The sequence below is a fragment of the Ranitomeya variabilis genome, chromosome 3 (assembly GCF_051348905.1).
Source record: "Ranitomeya variabilis isolate aRanVar5 chromosome 3, aRanVar5.hap1, whole genome shotgun sequence".
Lineage (NCBI taxonomy): Eukaryota > Metazoa > Chordata > Amphibia > Anura > Dendrobatidae > Ranitomeya > Ranitomeya variabilis.
In genome coordinates, this window is record NC_135234.1 from 73984597 (window position 1) to 74004760 (window position 20164).

A 20164-nucleotide genomic window follows, 5' to 3' on the forward strand; every position below is an offset into this window, starting at 1 on the left:
GACTCCTGATCCAAACTCAACAGCCTCACACATGCCTATAAGACTGTTGACTTTGGGTCAAGGGATCTGCAGCTGGTCCATATATCACAGTACGTTCCCGGACCCTGACACTCAGATGTGTGAATGTAGCCTTAGGGAGAAATCAGGCATACGGTTGACTACACAACTAACATTTTGCCCACTGCAGTTGTCAATGGCTTCACCATTTTGTGTCATAACCTTGTAGTCATTGGCTGTGGCAGAGTTTCCTCTGCATGTCTGGTCTCACCCCTTCAGATAATGTTACTGATTATACTTTATTATCTTGGCACATTTAGTGAGAACCATGAAAAAAATGTGTGTTAATTTTAAACCAATACCATCTGAATACAAAGATTTCCAAGACATTTCTGTAATACTACTCCAGTCCTGGCAACTGATAGCAGCTCTGTCATCAATTATGTTCCTATGTTTCTAGTTCTATGTCTTTGGTCATGGCAGTACGGAAATATAACGGTTCAGAATAAAGAGAAGTAACTTTATAAGAGCCGCAGGTTCCTCCCGCAGTGTACAAACCTGTGAAATTTACACAATGCCAAGGTTAGGAGTTCTTATAGAAGAGGGGGCGACGCATCATCAAGGTCACGATAAGATACAACACACTTCTGGCTCAAAACCAGCTACACAGCCGGCAATACTCGCACCTTGTTATCACCCTGCTGGCCTCAGACTTACAGATAATCTTGTGAACAGAATAAAAAAAATGCTCTCAAATTTACTGTCTAGTTTTTTTTCCAACTGCAGTTCACATAATGTCACAGTGACCCCTGAATATATGCGTAACTGTATACTGTGGCCCCTAGTTAAAAAACTGAGTAAATAGAGACATCCTTTTGATGATGCGGCGACCAGCGTAGGACACAGCAGGTTGCAATTTCTTTTTTTCTCCACATCGTCAAAACGACGCATGTGGAAGCATCCGCATACAGACGCACGACCTGCGTATCTAATGTTAAAGATAGGTACGCAGGCCACATGCAGAAGTAGGCCGCAGCCCTCTGCAGCTCCTCAAAATGCTAGTGTGAAACTAGCTTAACATGGCCGAGTACGATTCGAATATACTGTGATTTATTTCTTCAGACAGGTTCTGTCCGAGCAAAAAGAATCTGACATGTGTAAGGCCCCACAGAATAACATCGGTCCAACTGCGATCCGATATTTTGTCGGATCACACTTGGGCCAAAAATACGGTCATCTTATTTATTTTTTTTTTTACAAATTTCTGAATGTTTTTTCACCACTTAAATAAAAAAAACCCAGTAAACTTGTTTGGTATGTGTGTAATTGTACTGACTTGGATAATCATATTGTCAGGGCAGTTTTAGCATATAGTTACCATGGTAGAGAAGAAAAATAAAGTTGTGGAATTGCACTTTTTTTGCAATTTCATCACACTTGGAATACTTTTCCCGCTTTCCGGTGCACTATATGGTAAATTGAATAGTGTCATTCAAAAGTACAACTTGTCTCTCAAAAAAGAAGCCCTCTTATGGTTATAAACAAAACAAAAAAAACAGAATTTACTGCACCGTGAAGGAGTTAACATTGGAACGCATGGGAAAAGATTTTCAGCATTTTTTTTTTGTACATAAAAAAATCGCAGATGAAACACTGATGGTAGAAACTGACTCTGACCAAACACGGATACCAAAACACTGATGAACAGCGGTACGTGTTATTACGTGCCAGAAAAATCACAGGTCTCTGAATGAGGCCTGAAGGTGAATTTAACTGTATAATGGATCAGGGTAAGGCCACGTCCACATCACCGTATTTTCTCTCATCTGAGAGAATCAAGTCAATTATGCTAATCACACTCTGATCAAACTCTTACACAGTTTACTTGGGATAAATACCTGTGGCCTCCTATTGTGTGACACCACATGACTACTTACCTCTCTTACATGCCTCATGAATTGGAGATGCCACATCACATGCTGCATGCGGACTGGCCCCCTGCTGTAAGAGCAGATTCACACAAGACACGTTACCGCTGACACAGGCGTTAAATATTGGGGTCTTCCAGTCAATGTTAGGGATATTGACCTGGAAGAGAAGTAAGCACGGATCTCAATATGTCAGGCAACAGTTTGATTAGCCACCATAAACATTTCTTAGAGTTGGATCTAATTGATCTGTAGAAAATCACATTTCTGTATTGATGAGCGAACGTGCTCATCGCTAAGGTGTTATTCGAGCACACTTGAGTGCTAATAGAGTGACTTCTGCATGATCGAATAATAAGTTCGAGTCCCCACGGCTGCATATCTCACGGCTGTTCAACAGGCGCAACACATGCAGAGATTGACTGTTTGTTAGGTAATCCCTGCACGTGTTGCGGCTGTCGAACAGTCGCAGGACATGCAGCCACGGGGACTCAAACATAGTAATCGAGCATGCCGAAGACACTCTATTAACATCCGAGCATGCTCGGATAACACCTTAGTGATGAGCATGTTGTCTCATCACTAATATCTGTGAAATGTCTTTTAAAGGGCAAATATCCAAGAAATAACAAAAATGAAATAAATATATGGATTGGATATGTTTCGAAGCTGCTTCATTTCATTGGAGCGATGACTGTACAGTATGTGCACCATGTATTGTTCTGTACCAACGTGAGAAACTATTTTAAGAACAAGAACTTTGCTGCAAACCGTGTAATACACTTGAAAGATGAATAAAGAATAAAATGCACATATGTTGAAAATAAAACTGTGCCTTAGGTCTGCTCAGGTTTATGCCGGCACTTGGGTGATGGGGTCCAAGTGGGCCCTTCTTCGCTTTTGAGTTTGTCGCCTTCTAACAGCTGTAACTTTTTCTATTTTTCAGTTGCTAGAATTGTATCAGGGCTTTAATTTTTCCGGTATGAGCTGCTTTACGTCATCATTTTACAATCAACACAACTTTCTGATCTCTTTTTATTTCATTTTTTGGGGGGGGCAAAGATCCAAAAAACAGTGATTCTGCCATTTTGATTTTTTGCTTCTATTTTAGTTTTCACAGTATGGGATAAATATGCTATTTTATTGCTTCTGACTGATACACTTGCAGCAATGCTAAATCTGTAACTTTTTTAATTTATTTTCTTACTATTTATGTTAAGGGAAAAGGGTGGGGGATGAGATTTCCTTGATATATTTTTTCATTTTCAAATATTTAGCTTTTTTTAAAAAAAAAAAATATATTGGTCCCATTAAGGTACTTAAACCTAGGATCACTTGATCATTTGTACAAGGCACTGCAATACCTCACCTTCTGATAAGACCAGCCACAGGCTAAGCATCGGGGCTTTCAGTACGCCCTCCGCCTGCCATGACAATGCCATACGTACCGTAAAATTATATTGGTCCAATAAAGGTCAGCAGGTACATCTTCCCCCATTTCTATCCTCTTAAACGGAGTTATCACAAGCGACAGCATCATCTAAGAGGTTAAACTTCTGCAATAGGAGTAGTTCCCATTACAGTTATTAAACCCAGAGGTATAACAAACTCGGCACCCACACTGTATAGAGCGGGCTCAGGTTCAGAGCATGCTCCATTAATGCAGCACGCACATATACTATAAATGTACGGTGGATTGACACCTGTGCTGATTGAGCCCCTCAGGTACCAAGAGCCCCAAAACTTGCTCAGGTTTGCTAGATGCTAGTATCAGTCCTCCTGTGCCTGATACTCCTGGAGGACACAGATACCCTAAACGTTCTTGCTCTGATACACAATAACTAAAAAAATAAGACTACTACAATGGTTTCTTACTTTTTTCTACATGAATAGCATGCCTTTAACTGGTAAACGAGCGGACTGTATTTCTTACACCCAGAAAACAAAAAAAGTATCACCTAGTCACACAATAGGTGGTAATCTCCTCATTGCTTGGAAACCAACTGTTGGGACCACCAGTGATCATAGGAATAGGGGTCCCAGAGTCTTGAGTGAATTGTTATTCAGCATGTTCGATCATTGCTTCATACACTTTCTCTGGGTTTGGTGGTAGTTAGTGATGAGCGAGTATACTCGTTGCTCGGGTGGTCTCACATATTTGCGACTGCTCGGAGATTTAGTTTTTGTTGACACAGCTGCATGATTTACAGCTACTAGCCAGCTTGATTACATGTGGGGGTTGCCTGGTTGCTAGGGAATCCCCACATGTAATCAAGCTGTCTAGTAGTCGCAAATCATGCAGCTGCAGCAAGGAAAACTAAATCTCCGAGCAGTCATAAATAACTCGGAGACCACCCGAGCGTGCTCGGGAAAACCCAAGCAACGAGTATATTCGCTCATCACTAGTGGTATTACATCCTCACTATCCATCCATTCACGTAGGGACTTGGCTCTCCCCCATTCTTGAGACCGGTGAGGGAGTCTCAGCAACTGTACCTCCAACAATCAGACATTTATCATCCTGTAGATAGGTGATAAATGTTGTTTATGGGACAATCCCTTTAAAGCAAGACATCCATATAATTTTTTACAAATGCATGCCAAGGTCTTTTGAGTGGGTAGCCATGTCTTCTCTCAAAGGTGTTTCAGGAGAAAGAGGGCAACGCATCGGGAAGAGCAAGCAGTGATGCTATAAAAACTGGCAGAGAGCCACCTGATCTAACTAGACAATTAGGTGTCTGTCTATGGCACGCCGTATCTCTATTGCCGGTGCCCGTGCACGATGTTCCCTTCTCCCTCACCTCAGGGTCACCGGCATACTCACTGCCCCAGCTCTCGGCACGGTTCCTGGCGTGCTTCTGCTTCCTGTGTCCGCATCGCAGTTCCGGCGGTGTGCCTAGTACACGCGTGTGCTCTACCTGTTCTTAAAGGCACACATATACTAAATGCCCTCAGCTTGTAGTTGAGAGGCATTTAGCATAATCAGTACACCTGCGAGATGGTTCCCAGCCAATTGCTGGGTGTCATCCTGCAGAAAAGACTCTCTCTCCCTTAGGGAGTCGCCAAGCAACAAGTTTAATCATTAGTGAGTGAAGTGTTTCGACTAGTGAGTTTTGAGGTTCCCTTGTCCCAGTGCGGCCAGCATCCTGAATCTGAACCTCTGGTCCCGGTGTGCCAATGTCCTGAAACCAAATCCCTCATCTCTGTGTGGCCGGTGCCTGAAGTAGTTCCCTGGTCCCAGTGCGGCCAGTCTTGTATCCGAAGTATCTTGTGTCATGATTCTCAATGGCGAGGGAACATAGCCCAGCATATATGAGAACTAGCTCTTGGAAGATGGAAACTATACTGACCATGAACTAAACCTGTCGCACAACTAGAAGTGGCCGGGTAGCATGCCTACGTTTTTTATCCCTAGATGCCCAGCGCCAGCCGGAGAACTACCTAATCCTAGCAGAGGAAAAGACAGTCCTGGCTCACCTCTAGAGAAATTTTCCCAAAAGGCAGACAGAGGCCCCCACATATATTGGCGGTGATTTTAGATGAAATGACAAACGTAGTATGAAAATAGGTTTAGCAAAATCGAGGTCCGCTTACTAGATAGCATGAAGACAGAAAGGGCACTTTCATGGTCAGCAGAAAACCCTATCAAAACACCATCCAGAAATTACTTTAAGACTCTAGCATTAACTCATAACACCAGAGTGGCAATTTCCGCTCACAAGAGCTTTCCAGACACAGTAACGAAACAGCAGCTGTGAACAGGAACAAAATGCAAAAACACACAAGGACAAAAGTCCAACTTAGCTAGGAGTTGTCTAGTAGCAGGAACATGCACAGAAGGCTTCTGATTACATTGTTGACCGGCATGAAACTGACAGAGGAGCAAGGTTATATAGCGACTCCCACATCCTAATAGGAGCAGGTGAACAGAGGGGATGATGCACACAAGTACAATTCCACAAGTGGCCACCGGGGGAGCCCAGAATCCAATTTCACAACAGTACCCCCCCCCCTCAAGGAGGGGGCACCGAACCCTCACCAGAACCACCAGGGCGATCAGGATGAGCCCTATGAAAGGCACGGACAAGATCGGAGGCATGAACATCAGAGGCAGTGACCCAAGAATTATCCTCCTGACCGTATCCCTTCCATTTGACCAGATACTGGAGTCTCCGTCTGGAAACACGAGAGTCTAAGATCTTTTCCACAACGTACTCCAACTCACCCTCAACCAACACCGGAGCAGGAGGCTCAACGGAAGGCACAGCCGGTACCTCATACCTGCGCAACAATGACCGATGAAAAACATTATGAATCGAAAAGGATGCAGGGAGGTCCAAACGGAAGGACACAGGGTTAAGAATCTCCAATATCTTGTACGGGCCGATGAACCGAGGCTTAAACTTAGGAGAAGAAACCCTCATAGGGACAAAACGAGAAGACAACCACACCAAGTCCCCAACACAAAGCCGAGGACCAACACGACGACGGCGGTTGGCAAAAAGCTGAGTCTTCTCCTGGGACAACTTCAAATTGTCCACCACCTGCCCCCAAATCTGATGCAACCTCTCCACCACAGCATCCACTCCAGGACAATCCGAAGATTCCACTTGACCGGAGGAAAATCGAGGATGAAACCCCGAATTACAGAAAAACGGGGACACCAAGGTGGCAGAGCTGGCCCGATTATTGAGGGCGAACTCCGCCAAAGGCAAAAAAGCAACCCAATCATCCTGATCCGCAGACACAAAACACCTCAAATATGTCTCCAAGGTCTGATTAGTCCGCTCGGTCTGGCCATTAGTCTGAGGATGGAAAGCAGACGAAAAAGACAAATCTATGCCCATCCTAGCACAGAATGCCCACCAAAATCTAGACACGAATTGGGTCCCTCTGTCAGAAACGATATTCTCCGGAATACCATGCAAACGAACAACATTTTGAAAAAACAGAGGAACCAACTCGGAAGAAGAAAGCAACTTAGGCAAGGGAACCAGATGGACCATCTTAGAGAAACGGTCACACACCACCCAGATGACAGACATCTTCTGAGAAACAGGCAGATCCGAAATAAAATCCATCGAGATGTGCGTCCAAGGCCTCTTCAGGATAGGCAAGGGTAACAACAATCCACTAGCCCGAGAACCACAAGGCTTGGCCCGAGCACAAACGTCACAAGACTGCACAAAGCCTCGCACATCTCGTGACAGGGAAGGCCACCAGAAGGACCTTGCCACCAAATCCCTGGTACCAAAGATTCCAGGATGACCTGCCAACGCAGAAGAATGAACCTCAGAGATGACTCTACTGGTCCAATCATCAGGAACAAACAGTCTACCAGGTGGGCAACAATCAGGTCTATCCGCCTGAAACTCCTGCAAGGCCCGCCGCAGGTCTGGAGAAACGGCAGACAATATCACTCCATCTTTAAGGATACCTGTGGGCTCAGAATTACCAGGGGAGTCAGGCTCAAAACTCCTAGAAAGGGCATCCGCCTTAACATTCTTAGAACCCGGTAGGTAAGACACCACAAAATTAAACCGAGAGAAAAACAACGACCAGCGCGCCTGTCTAGGATTCAGGCGCCTGGCAGACTCAAGGTAAATTAAATTTTTGTGGTCAGTCAATACCACCACCTGATGTCTGGCCCCCTCAAGCCAGTGACGCCACTCCTCAAAAGCCCACTTCATGGCCAAAAGCTCCCGATTCCCAATATCATAATTCCGCTCGGCGGGCGAAAATTTACGGGAAAAAAAGGCACAAGGTCTCATCACGGAGCAGTCGGAACTTCTCTGCGACAACACCGCCCCAGCTCCGATTTCAGAAGCGTCGACCTCAACCTGAAAAGGAAGAGCAACATCAGGCTGACGCAACACTGGGGCGGAAGAAAAGCGGCGCTTGAGCTCCCGAAAGGCCTCCACAGCATCAGGGGACCAATCAGCAACATCAGCACCCTTCTTAGTCAAATCAGTCAATGGTTTTACAACATCAGAAAAACCAGCAATAAATCGACGATAAAAGTTAGCAAAGCCCAAAAATTTCTGAAGACTCTTAAGAGAAGAGGGTTGCGTCCAATCACCAATAGCCTGAACCTTGACAGGATCCATCTCGATGGAAGAGGGGGAAAAAATGTATCCCAAGAAGGAAATCTTTTGAACCCCAAAAACACACTTAGAACCCTTCACACACAAGGAATTAGACCGCAAAACCTGAAAAACCCTCCTGACCTGCTGGACATGAGAGTCCCAGTCATCCGAAAAAATCAGAATATCATCCAGATACACAATCATAAATTTATCCAAATAATCGCGGAAAATGTCATGCATAAAGGACTGGAAGACTGAAGGGGCATTTGAAAGACCAAAAGGCATCACCAAATACTCAAAATGGCCCTCGGGCGTATTAAATGCGGTTTTCCACTCATCCCCCTGCTTGATTCGCACCAAATTATACGCCCCACGGAGATCAATCTTAGAGAACCACTTGGCCCCCTTTATACGAGCAAACAAATCAGTAAGCAGTGGTAACGGATATTGATATTTAACCGTGATTTTATTCAAAAGTCGATAATCAATACACGGCCTCAAAGAGCCGTCTTTCTTAGACACAAAGAAAAAACCGGCTCCTAAGGGAGATGACGAAGGACGAATATGTCCCTTTTCCAAGGACTCCTTTATATATTCTCGCATAGCCGCGTGTTCAGGCACAGACAGATTAAATAAACGACCCTTAGGGTATTTACTACCCGGGATCAAGTCTATGGCACAATCGCACTCCCGGTGCGGAGGTAGTGAACCAACCTTGGGTTCTTCAAAAACGTCACGAAAGTCAGACAAGAATTCAGGAATCTCAGAGGGAATAGATGATGAAATGGAAACCAAAGGTACGTCCCCATGAGTTCCTTTACATCCCCAGCCTAACACAGACATAGCTCTCCAGTCGACGACTGGGTTACGAGATTGCAGCCATGGCAATCCCAGCACCAAAACATCATGTAGATTATACAGCACCAGAAAGCGAATAACCTCCTGGTGATCCGGATTAACACGCATAGTCACTTGTGTCCAGTATTGTGGTTTATTACTAGCCAATGGGGTGGAGTCAATCCCTTTCAGAGGTATCGGAGCCTCCAATGGCTCCAAATCATATCCACAGCGTTTGGCAAAGGACCAATCCATAAGACTCAAAGCAGCGCCAGAGTCGACATAGGCGTCCGCGGTAATAGATGACAAAGAACAAATCAGGGTCACAGATAGAATAAACTTAGACTGTAAAGTGCTAATTGAAACAGACTTGTCAGGCTTCTTAGTACGCTTAAAGCATGCTGATATAACATGAGTTGAATCACCACAATAGAAGCACAACCCATTTTTTCGTCTAAAATTCTGCCGCTCGCTTCTGGACAGAATTCTATCACATAGCATATTTTCTGGCGTTTTCTCAGTAGACACCGCCAAATGGTGCACAGGTTTGCGCTCCCGCAGACGCCTATCGATCTGAATAGCCATCGTCATGGACTCATTCAGACTCGCAGGCACAGGGAACCCCACCATAACATCCTTAATGGCATCAGAGAGACCTTCTCTGAAAATCGCCGCCAGGGCGCACTCATTCCACTGAGTAAGCACAGACCATTTGCGGAATTTTTGGCAGTATATTTCAGCTTCATCTTGCCCCTGAGACAAGGACATCAAGGCCTTTTCCGCCTGAAGCTCTAAATGAGGTTCCTCATAAAGCAACCCCAAGGCCAGAAAAAACGCATCCACATTGAGCAACGCAGGATCCCCTGGTGCCAATGCAAAAGCCCAGTCCTGAGGGTCGCCCCGGAGCAAGGAAATTACAATCCTGACCTGCTGTGCAGGGTCTCCGGCAGAGCGAGACTTCAGGGACAAAAACAATTTGCAATTATTTTTAAAATTTTGAAAGTGAGATCTATTCCCCGAGAAGAATTCAGGCAAAGGAATTCTAGGCTCAGACATAGGTGCATGAACAACAAAATCTTGCAAATTTTGTACCTTTGTGGCAAGATTATTCAAACCTGTAGCTACACTCTGAAGATCCATTTGAAACAGGTGAACACAGAGCCATTCAAGGATTAGAAGGAGAGAAAGAGAGGAAGGCTGCAGCATAGGCAAACTAGCAAGTGATTCAATTAAGAGCACACTCAGAACTAGAGGAAAAAAAAAAATAAAATTGTAGCAGACTTCTTTTTTCTCTCCTTTCTCAGCCAGTAATTTAACCCTTTTTTGGGCCGGTCAAACTGTCATGATTCTCAATGGCGAGAGAACATAGCCCAGCATATATGAGAACTAGCTCTTGGAAGATGGAAACTATACTGACCATGAACTAAACCTGTCGCACAACTAGAAGTGGCCGGGTAGCATGCCTACGTTTTTTATCCCTAGATGCCCAGCGCCAGCCGGAGAACTACCTAATCCTAGCAGAGGAAAAGACAGTCCTGGCTCACCTCTAGAGAAATTTTCCCAAAAGGCAGACAGAGGCCCCCACATATATTGGCGGTGATTTTAGATGAAATGACAAACGTAGTATGAAAATAGGTTTAGCAAAATCGAGGTCCGCTTACTAGATAGCATGAAGACAGAAAGGGCACTTTCATGGTCAGCAGAAAACCCTATCAAAACACCATCCAGAAATTACTTTAAGACTCTAGCATTAACTCATAACACCAGAGTGTCAATTTCCGCTCACAAGAGCTTTCCAGACACAGTAACGAAACAGCAGCTGTGAACAGGAACAAAATGCAAAAACACACAAGGACAAAAGTCCAACTTAGCTAGGAGTTGTCTAGTAGCAGGAACATGCACAGAAGGCTTCTGATTACATTGTTGACCGGCATGAAACTGACAGAGGAGCAAGGTTATATAGCAACTCCCACATCCTAATAGGAGCAGGTGAACAGAGGGGATGATGCACACAAGTACAATTCCACAAGTGGCCACCGGGGGAGCCCAGAATCCAATTTCACAACAATCTTGGTCTCGGTGTGGCCAGTCCTGTATCCAAAATCCACTGGTCCCATTGGCCAGTCCTGTTCCTGAATTCCCCAGCTCCCAGTGCATACAGTGCCTGAACATTGTCCTGCGGTCTGTGTGTAGCCAGTGCATGAATCTCGTCTCCTGGTTCTAGATCGGCTAGGGCCTGTACCTCATCCCATTGTCCATGAATGGCCATTGCCTGAACATTATCCTCCAGTTCATGTGCGGCCAGTTGCTGTTCCACTATCCTAGACCGTCGCGTCTGAACCTAGCCCTAACCAGTGTCAGCGTCAGCGACGAGTGGTACCTGGTGGCTACCTGCAGCCCAGTCTGTCTCCACTGTAATGAGCTCCAGTGAACACCTGGTAGCTGCTTAGCTATGCCCCTTCGTAGGCAAGCCCAGTCCTGTGGCACAGTGGGTTCACAAACCCATGTGAGCCACCATTAGGCGAAACACATACTTTGCTGTACCTACAGTCAGAAAGTGTCACATAAAGTAAATCATATTAAGTGACCTCTTTAAAATTTACCTATTTATTTTTTCAATTTAAAGGGGACCTTTCACTCGATTTTTTAAATTTAAATTGAGCACTCCTCCATTTGCCGCTGCTCCACATATTCTGGAACTGTTTTCTTTTTTCTACTGCAGCCCTCCATTCTACAGTTATGCCCCCAGTAATAATGCTGAAAATATTCTTTTCAACTAACTGGGAATTTACCACAGAACTCTCTAGGTGTTTTCTTTTTCATCTGACATTAACCAATCCAAACCTGGTTGCACCCACAGTAGTATACGTCCAGTTGGTTGAAGGGAAAATTTGTACCTTAATTGCCAGAGGGCATGGGTTTGGAATGGAGGGGTGCAGAAGAAAAAGAGAATTAATGGGGCAGCAATAATTGTAGGTCAATTTAATTAAAAAAAATCTAGTAAGTGGTCATTTTTAATGCAAAGCTGGCTAAACTCTCAAGATAAAAATTAGCGAACTGGGACAACAAACTAAATATATGCAGGCCTTCCAATCGTCCCCTGACAGCTGTCATTGAGTGGGCTTCAAACAGCTCTCGATGAAATTAATATTGGTCGTTAAACCCAGCCTTTTTGTGCATGGGGCAAAATGTCAAAAAAGGGATTTTTTTACCTACAGTTAGGTCCATATATATTTGGACAGAAACAACATTTTTCTAATTTTGGTTATAGACATTACCACAATGAATTTTAAACAAAACAATTCAGATGCAGTTGAAGTTCAGACTCTCAGCTTTCATTTGATGGAATCCACATTAAAATTGGATGAAGGGTTTAGGAGTTTCAGCTCCTTAATATGTGCCACCCTGTTTTTAAAGGGACCAAAAGTAATTGGACAATTGACTCCAAGGCTATTTCATGGACAGGTGTGGGCAATCCCTTCATTATGTCATTCTCAATTAAGCAGATAAAAGGCCTGGAGTTGATTTGAGGTGTGGTGCTTGCATTTGGAAGGTTTTGCTGTGAAGTAAACATGCGGTCAAAGGAGCTCTCCATGAAGGTGAAACAAGCCATCCTTAAGCTGCGAAAACAGAAAAAAAACATCCGAGAAATTGCTACAATATTAGGAATGGCAAAATCTACAGTTTGGTACATCCTGAGAAAGAAAGAAAGCACTGGTGAACTCATCAATGCAAAAAGACCTGGGCGCCCACGGAAGACAACAGTGGTGGATGATCGCAGAATACTCTCCATGGTGAAGAGAAACCCCTTCACAACAGCCAACTAAGTGACCAACACTCTCCCGGAAGTCGGCGTATCAATATCCAAATCTATCATAAAGAGAAGACTGCATGAAAGTAAATACAGAGGGTTCACTGCACGGTGCAAGCCACTCATAAACATCAAGAATAAAAAGGCTAGACTGGACTTTGCTAAAAAACATCTAAAAAAGCCAGCACAGTTCTGGAAGAACATTCTTTGCACAGATGAAACCAAGATCAACCTCTACCAGAATGATGGAAAGAGAAAAGTATGGCGAAGGCGTGGTACAGCTCATGATGCAGAGCATACCACATCATCTGTAAAACACGGCGGAGGCAGTGTGATGGCTTGGGCCTGCATGGCTGCCAGTGGCACTGGGTCACTAGTGTTTATTGATGATGTGACACAGGACAGAAGCAGCCGAATGAATTCTGAGGTATTGAGAGCCATACTGTGTGCTCAGATCCAGCCAAATGCAGCAAAACTGATTGGTAGTGTTGAGCATTCCGATACCGCAAGTATCGGGTATCGGCCGATACTTGCGGGTATCAGAATTCCGATACCGAGATCCGATACTTTTGTGGTATCGGGTATCGGTATCGAAACAACATTAATGTGTAAAAGAAAGAATTAAAATAAAAAATATTGCTATACTCACCTCTCCGACGCAGCCTGGACCTCACCGAGGGAACCGGCAGCGTTGTTTGCTTAAAATGCGCGCTTTTCCTTCCTTCCGTGACGTCACGGCTTCTGATTGGTCGCGTGCCGCCCATGTGGCCACGACGCGACCAATCACAGCAAGCCGTGACGTAATTTCAGGTCCTTCTAGGCATTCAGTATTTTAAAATTACGTCCCGGCTTTGTGATTGGTCGCGTCGCGGTCACATGGGCGACGCGACCAATCACAAGCCGTGACGTCACGGGAGGCAGGAGACGCGCGCATTTTAAAATGCGCGCATGTCCAGCCTCCCGTGACGTCACGGCTTGTGATTGGTCGCGTCGCCCATGTGACCACGACGCGACCAATCACAAGCCAGAACGTAATTTTAAAATCCTGAAGGACCTGAAATTACGTCACGGCTTGCTGTGATTGGTTGTGTCGCGGCCACATGGGCGACGCGACCAATCACAAGCCGTGACGTCACGGGAGGCTGGACATGCGCGCATTTTAAAATGCGCGCGTCTCCTGCCTCCCGTGACGTCACGGCTTGTGATTGGTCGCGTCGCCCATGTGACCGCGACGCGACCAATCACAAAGCCGGAACGTAATTTTAAAATACTGAATGCCTAGAAGGACCTGAAAATTACGTCACGGCTTGCTGTGATTGATCGCGTCGCGGCCACATGGGCGGCACGCGACCAATCAGAAGCCTTGACGTCACGGAAGGAAGGAAAAGCGCGCATTTTAAGCAAACAACGCTGCCGGTTCCCTCGGTGAGGTCCAGGCTGCGTCAGAGAGGTGAGTATAGCAATATTTTTTATTTTAATTCTTTATTTTACACATTAATATGGTTCCCAGGGCCTGAAGGAGAGTTTCCTCTCCTTCAGACCCTGGGAACCATCAGGGATACCGTCCGATACTTGAGTCCCATTGACTTGTATTGGTATCGGGTATCGGTATCGGATTAGATCCGATACTTTGCCGGTATCGGCCGATACTTTCCGATACCGATACTTTCAAGTATCGGACGGTATCGCTCAACACTACTGATTGGTCGTCGTTTCATACTACAGATGGACAATGACCCAAAACATGAAGCCAAAGCAACCCAGGAGTCTATTAAAGCAAAGAAGTGGAATATTCTTGAATGGCCAAGTCAGTCACCTGATCTCAACCCAATTGAGCAGCATTTCACTTGTTAAAGACTAAACTTCAGACAGAAAGGCCCACAAACAAACAACAACTGAAAACCACCGCAGTGAAGGCCTGGCAGAGCATCAAAAAGGAGGAAACACAGCGTCTGGTGATGTCCATGAGTTCAAGACTTCAGGCAGTCATTGCCAACAAAGGGTTTTCAACCAAGTACTAAAAATAAAAATTATTGAATCTGTCCAATTACTTTTGGTCCCTTTAAAAACAGGGTGGCACATGTTAAGGAGCTGAAACTCCTAAACCCTTCATCCAATTTTAATGTGGACACCCTCAAATGAAAGGTGAAAGTCTGAACTTCAACTGCATCTGAAATGTTTTGTTTAAAATTCATTGTGGTAATGTCTACAACCAAAATTAGAAAAATGTCGTCTCTGTCCAAATATATATGGACCTAACTGTATATAGCAGTGGAGCGTACAGTATATGAACAGTTCATTATCTGCAACCGAAAAATAGTATGTGACTTCCAATGACAGTGCAGTGCTGAAGAACTGCATATAGATGGAAAGTCAGCAGTGATCGCTGGAAATTTACAAGAATGTCATGTACCTACTGTACCTTTCATTTTAAATGTTATAAAAGACCACGTTTTGGATAAATGATGTATACCTTAGCTCCATGTTTAAGCAGGAGTGTAGCACAGCCAGGATGACCCCCAAGGCAAGCTTCATGAAGTGGGGTCACGTGATCTGCTGTGATCAGATTTACGCTGTATCCCTTAGAAAAAGAAAGTAATAACAATATGAAGTGTTACTATACTCAATTCCTAATCTGACAATGTGGCATCAACTGGTAGAGAATCTTTAAATTGAAGAGGAACAGCAGGGTTCACACTTGTGTTTTAACATTATGTTTTTCTGTTCCAATTTAGAAACAAACAGAAATCATACCCATAAAGGATCTGTCACATTACTGATATAGACGGAATCAGTGATCCCCTCTGCTTCAGTTTGCACTAGTATTATAGCACACCCATTTTGGGCATAAATTCGGTTTGCTTGTTCCTAAAATAGAACAGAAAAATGTAATGTCAAAATGCAAGTGTGAACCCAGCCCTGCTGGTGCATTGTCATTGCGGCAGTATTACCGTACGACGACGCTCCTTTAAGGCAATAAACGTTAGGACCTAGTTCAGAAAGGTTCACCGTGACATGGCAGAGGGCTTCATAAAGTTTGATCAGAATGTTAAACTAAGAACCTCATGTTCAATTATATATATTTTTACCTGGCGGCATTAGATCAATGTATGATTTTGGAGGTGCTGTCCATTCTCTTTCTTCAGCGTATTGCATGGTCTGTCCCTCTTCTTGGACGGACCAGCACTCCTCCCATTTGGCACAGGTGATTTTAAGTAGCCAGAGTCGGCAAAGGGGTCCAGCTTATTTTTGCTCTCATTTGAGAACTTGAGGAAGGTGTGGCGGCCATTGTTGCTGTTGTTTTGTGCTTGTGGGGCAGTGCGGTCAGGAGTCATGGGGACTCAGTCTTGCACCATGGGTGCTATGAGGCACCTGGCCACCTGCCCTGCTGGTGCATTGTCGCTGTGACGGTGGTTAGCACACAATGCCGCTCTTTTAAGGCAATAAAAGTTAAGACCCACTTAGAGGTTTGCCGTGACATGGCAGTGGCTTCATACAGTCTGATCAGAATGTTAGACTAAAACCTCATGTTCGGCTATATACATTTTTGCCGCATTAGATCAATGCATGATTTTTTGGAGGTGCTGTCCATTCTCTTTTTTCAAAACCCAGACTTATGCTACCTTTCAAAATTGAGAGGTTATCCGCAACCCCTTCACGACATGCCCTGTACGGCGCTGAGGGAGCAGTGATCGTGCGGCCTCGGTTGAAAGTTGACACCCTGCAGCAGCACCCACAATCGGTGCTAGCACCATTCACAGGCATTTAACCCCTCTGATGCCGTTGTCAATAGTTAGAGCAACATCGAGGAGGGGCTCCCTGCATGCTTCCATCAGGAAGCGATCGCATTGTCTTGATGGTCTCCATGGAGACCCCGGTCGCAAGATGGCTATGGGGTCCTTCAGTGAAGGTCACTTCTCAGTTCCTGCTCAGAGCAGCAGCTGAGACGCCTCCTTCCCTCCCTTTCAGATGCTGATCTGATGCTTTGCAGTGCAAAAGCATTGCAGAGTATCAGATCAGTGATCTGTCACAATACAGTGATGTCCCATCCTGGGATAATGCAAGAAAGTTTAAAAAAATATAAAAAAGTGTAAAAATATAAAAATATATTGAAAAAAATCACCAAATAAAAAAGAAAAAATATAATTCCAATAAGTAAATGTATTTATTTAAGAAAAAAAGCAAAAAACAAATAAACAAAAAAGTACACATATTTGGTATCACCACGTCCAGAACGACCTGCTATATAAAACTGTCCCACGAGTTAACCCCTTCAGTGAACACTAAAAAAATAAATAAAAAAACAGGCAAAAAAAATTACCAAAACAAAAAAAAAAAAAAGATGACCAAACAAAAAGTAGAATAAAACGTGATAAAAAAAGATGAATATACCGGTAAATAAACAATGTACCACTGAAAACGTCATCTTGTCCAGAAAAAAACAAGCTATGACAAAGCTCCATCAGCAGAAAAATAAAAAAGTTATACCTCTTAGAATAAAGCGATACAAAAATAATTTTTTCTATAAAATATTTTTTATTGTGTAAAAGAGGCAAAAAATAGAAAAAAGTTATAAATGGGGTATTGCTGTAATGGTACGGACCTGAAGAATAAAGCTGCTTTACCAGTTTTATCAGACGCAGAACTGTATATAAAAAGAAAACACTTTCTAAATTGCTGGTTTTAGTTTATTCTATCTCCCAAAAAACAAAATAGAAAGCAATCAAAAAAGTCATGTGCCCAAAAATGGTACCAATAAAAACGTCAACTCATCCAGCAAAAGCAATCCATAACATGACTCTGTCTGCCGAAATATGGAAAAATTATAGCTCCCAAAATATGGCAATGCAAAAATTAGTTTTTGCAATAAAAAGTATCTTTTAGTGTGTGACAGCTGACAAACATAAAAACCCAATATAAATCTGATATTGCTGTAATCACACCGACCCGAAAATAAAGTCGCCATATACCTTATACTGCATGAGGAACGGCGTAAAAAATAAATAAAACCAATTCTTCAAATGCTGTTGATTTTTCATTCTGCCTCCCAAAGATCGCAGTAAGCCTTGGCACATATTTATCCTGCCCTCTACGTTGAGCGCTTACATCGGACTTTCCATCTAAATATCTCAAATACATGATTCAATCGGAACCCCTGGCGGAAGATTCCCTATAATGAAGCAGATGGAGGCACTGTGGACCCATATGGCCTGTGATCTGGTGGTGTCCATCTTTTTAGGCAAATATAAAAGTGCGGTTGACCACAGCATTATGCACTTCTGGCAAGAAGGATAACGCTGAACAGAGGCCATATGGAGTCCACAATAACTCTGTTGCCTCATTATAGTGAATGGATTCATCCAGAGTTTGATCTGTCACGTCACTATAAGATTGTAAGTGCTCAGCGTAGAGCGCTGGATAAATGTGATCCTAAATGTTATGTAAAATATAAAAGCTTCAACTCAATTCACAAACAAAGCAAGTCCCCATTCAGGTCCATCATCTGTTAACAGAAATGTAGCGGGCTTCCATGTTACTAGTAGCACAAAGGCTCTGGAAAAGCAAAATGCCTCCTCACCAGCGTACTGGTCACTACAATGGCAGTTTACAATTTTCTCTCAACAACATCCACTACTCCTTGCTTCTGGAAAATACCCATGGAGTCAAAATCGTCACTACACCTGTAGATAAACTTTCCGAGGAGTGCAATTTCTAAAATGGGGTCACTTGAAGGGGGATTCTGCGTTTCTAGCACTTAAGGGCTCTTTATATCCAAACTATTTTATGAAAATCTGTGCTCCAGAAGGCAAATAGCACTCCATTGACCCCCCTTCCCCCGAGTCTCACCGTGTGGCTAAGCAGTACTGTACATCCACATATGGGGTATTTCTACATTCAGAAGAAATTGTGGGGAACATTTTGGTGCCATTTTTACCCATTTCCCAGAGTGAAAATGTAAAACTTGTGGCTAACACACAATCTTGGTGGTAAAAATGTAAATTATTTTTTCTTCACTGACCAGTGGTATGCAATTCTGTGACACACCTGTGGTATCAATATAATCACTGTACCTCTAGGCACCTCAGGGGCTCTGCCAATGTGACATGGTACCCTCAAACCAGTGCAGCAAAATCTGCCCTGTAATTTGGCGCTCCTTCCCTTCTGAGCTTTGCACTGTGCCTCAAAAGTAGTTTTCGACCACATATGGGGTATCAGTGAAGTCAGGAGAAATTACACAACAGATTTTGGGGTCCATTTTCTCATGTTACCCTTATGAAAATATAAAATTTGGAGCTAAAAATATTTTTTTGGGGGAAAAATTTGATTTTTTAATTTTCATAGCTCAACAATATAAAGTTCTGTGAAGCACCTGGAGGTTCAAGGTGCTCAATACACATCTAGATAAGTTCCCTAAGGGGTCTAGTTTCCAAAATGATGTTACTTGTGGGTGATTCCCACTTTTTAGGCACATAGGGAACATTTTTCAATGTTGTCATTAGGAATGGGATTATTACTATGTAAAACTCATCAAATTGTTAGACAAGTAGTTTCGAAATGTTTCATTACCCATCATAGGCTGATTATAATGAGGGCAATCTGGGCTACCACATGAGGCCCGTGGCTCCATGCTCCCATGGCCAGATTTCCCTTTTTATACTATCTTGTGCTCCTCGGCACACATATCCCAGCAGGGGATCTCCCGTCACCTCTGCTGTGATGTGGCAGCAAATGGATTATATTCTCGTCAGAGAGGTGAGGAATATGGTTGTTTATTTTTTTAACTCTTTTACAGGGGTCATGGGCCTCAGTGGATTAGGCATCAAGGTGAGTATGAATTTGCTTTTTTTTTATTAATATAAAATTGTCAGTGTCTTTATTTCACTTAAAGGACTTTATTCAGGGTGTTTTTTATTTACATTATGACTAGAAACACCTCTCCATTACTAACTGCTGGGCTTGATGTCAGCTGACATTACAAAGCAGACATCAACCTCACTACGATTACCCCCTTGACAATGCACTAGGGAAAGTGGGAAGAGTGAATGCTAAGCGCCAGAATTATGGATCTTATTGATGAGCCTTTTCTGGGGCGGCTGAAAGCTGATGTTTTTAGTCTGGGAGGGGGCCAATATCCATGGAGATTCACTGACCATTTCAGATTGTTGAAAGCATGATCTGTGGCTTGTGGGAGGTCATTGTGCAAGGAGTAGGATTAGGGGAGCTGTGACCATCACCTATTGTAAATGGCGAATCCTGTGTTTTCTATATATACTAGTGCTAACTTTCAGTGTAATTCTGCTTGTGATGATGATGAGACTACTGAAAGCGATATCTGCAGAATGCTAAGTGTCAGCCTATTATCAGGCTCAGTGATCAATATAGAAAAGGTAAGGGTGCTTTCATGTTCTTCGAAAATCACTGTCATCAGTTAATTATGGAATATCTCTAAGATATAACAGAATTATATGATCTGTGAGGATCTGAACACTGAGACCCTTAGAGAT

General features: G+C 43.6%; 1 protein-coding gene across 5 annotated transcripts in view; it reads right to left on the minus strand.

The window, feature by feature from the left end:
- LOC143815193 (ankyrin repeat and SOCS box protein 9-like) overlaps positions 1 to 20164 on the minus strand; it is a 74982-nt gene that overhangs the window by 13907 nt on the left and 40911 nt on the right. For 3 of the 5 annotated variants that reach the window (XM_077294172.1, XM_077294171.1, XM_077294173.1), the window contains exons 3-4: positions 15133 to 15240; positions 1935 to 2085 (exon numbers count right to left, since the gene is read on the minus strand). In XM_077294172.1, coding sequence (XP_077150287.1) covers positions 1935 to 2085; positions 15133 to 15240 — 259 coding nt within the window. The remainder of the gene's footprint in view (positions 1 to 1934; positions 2086 to 15132; positions 15241 to 20164) is intronic. The other 2 variants (XM_077294174.1, XM_077294175.1) reach the window with 1 other exon arrangement.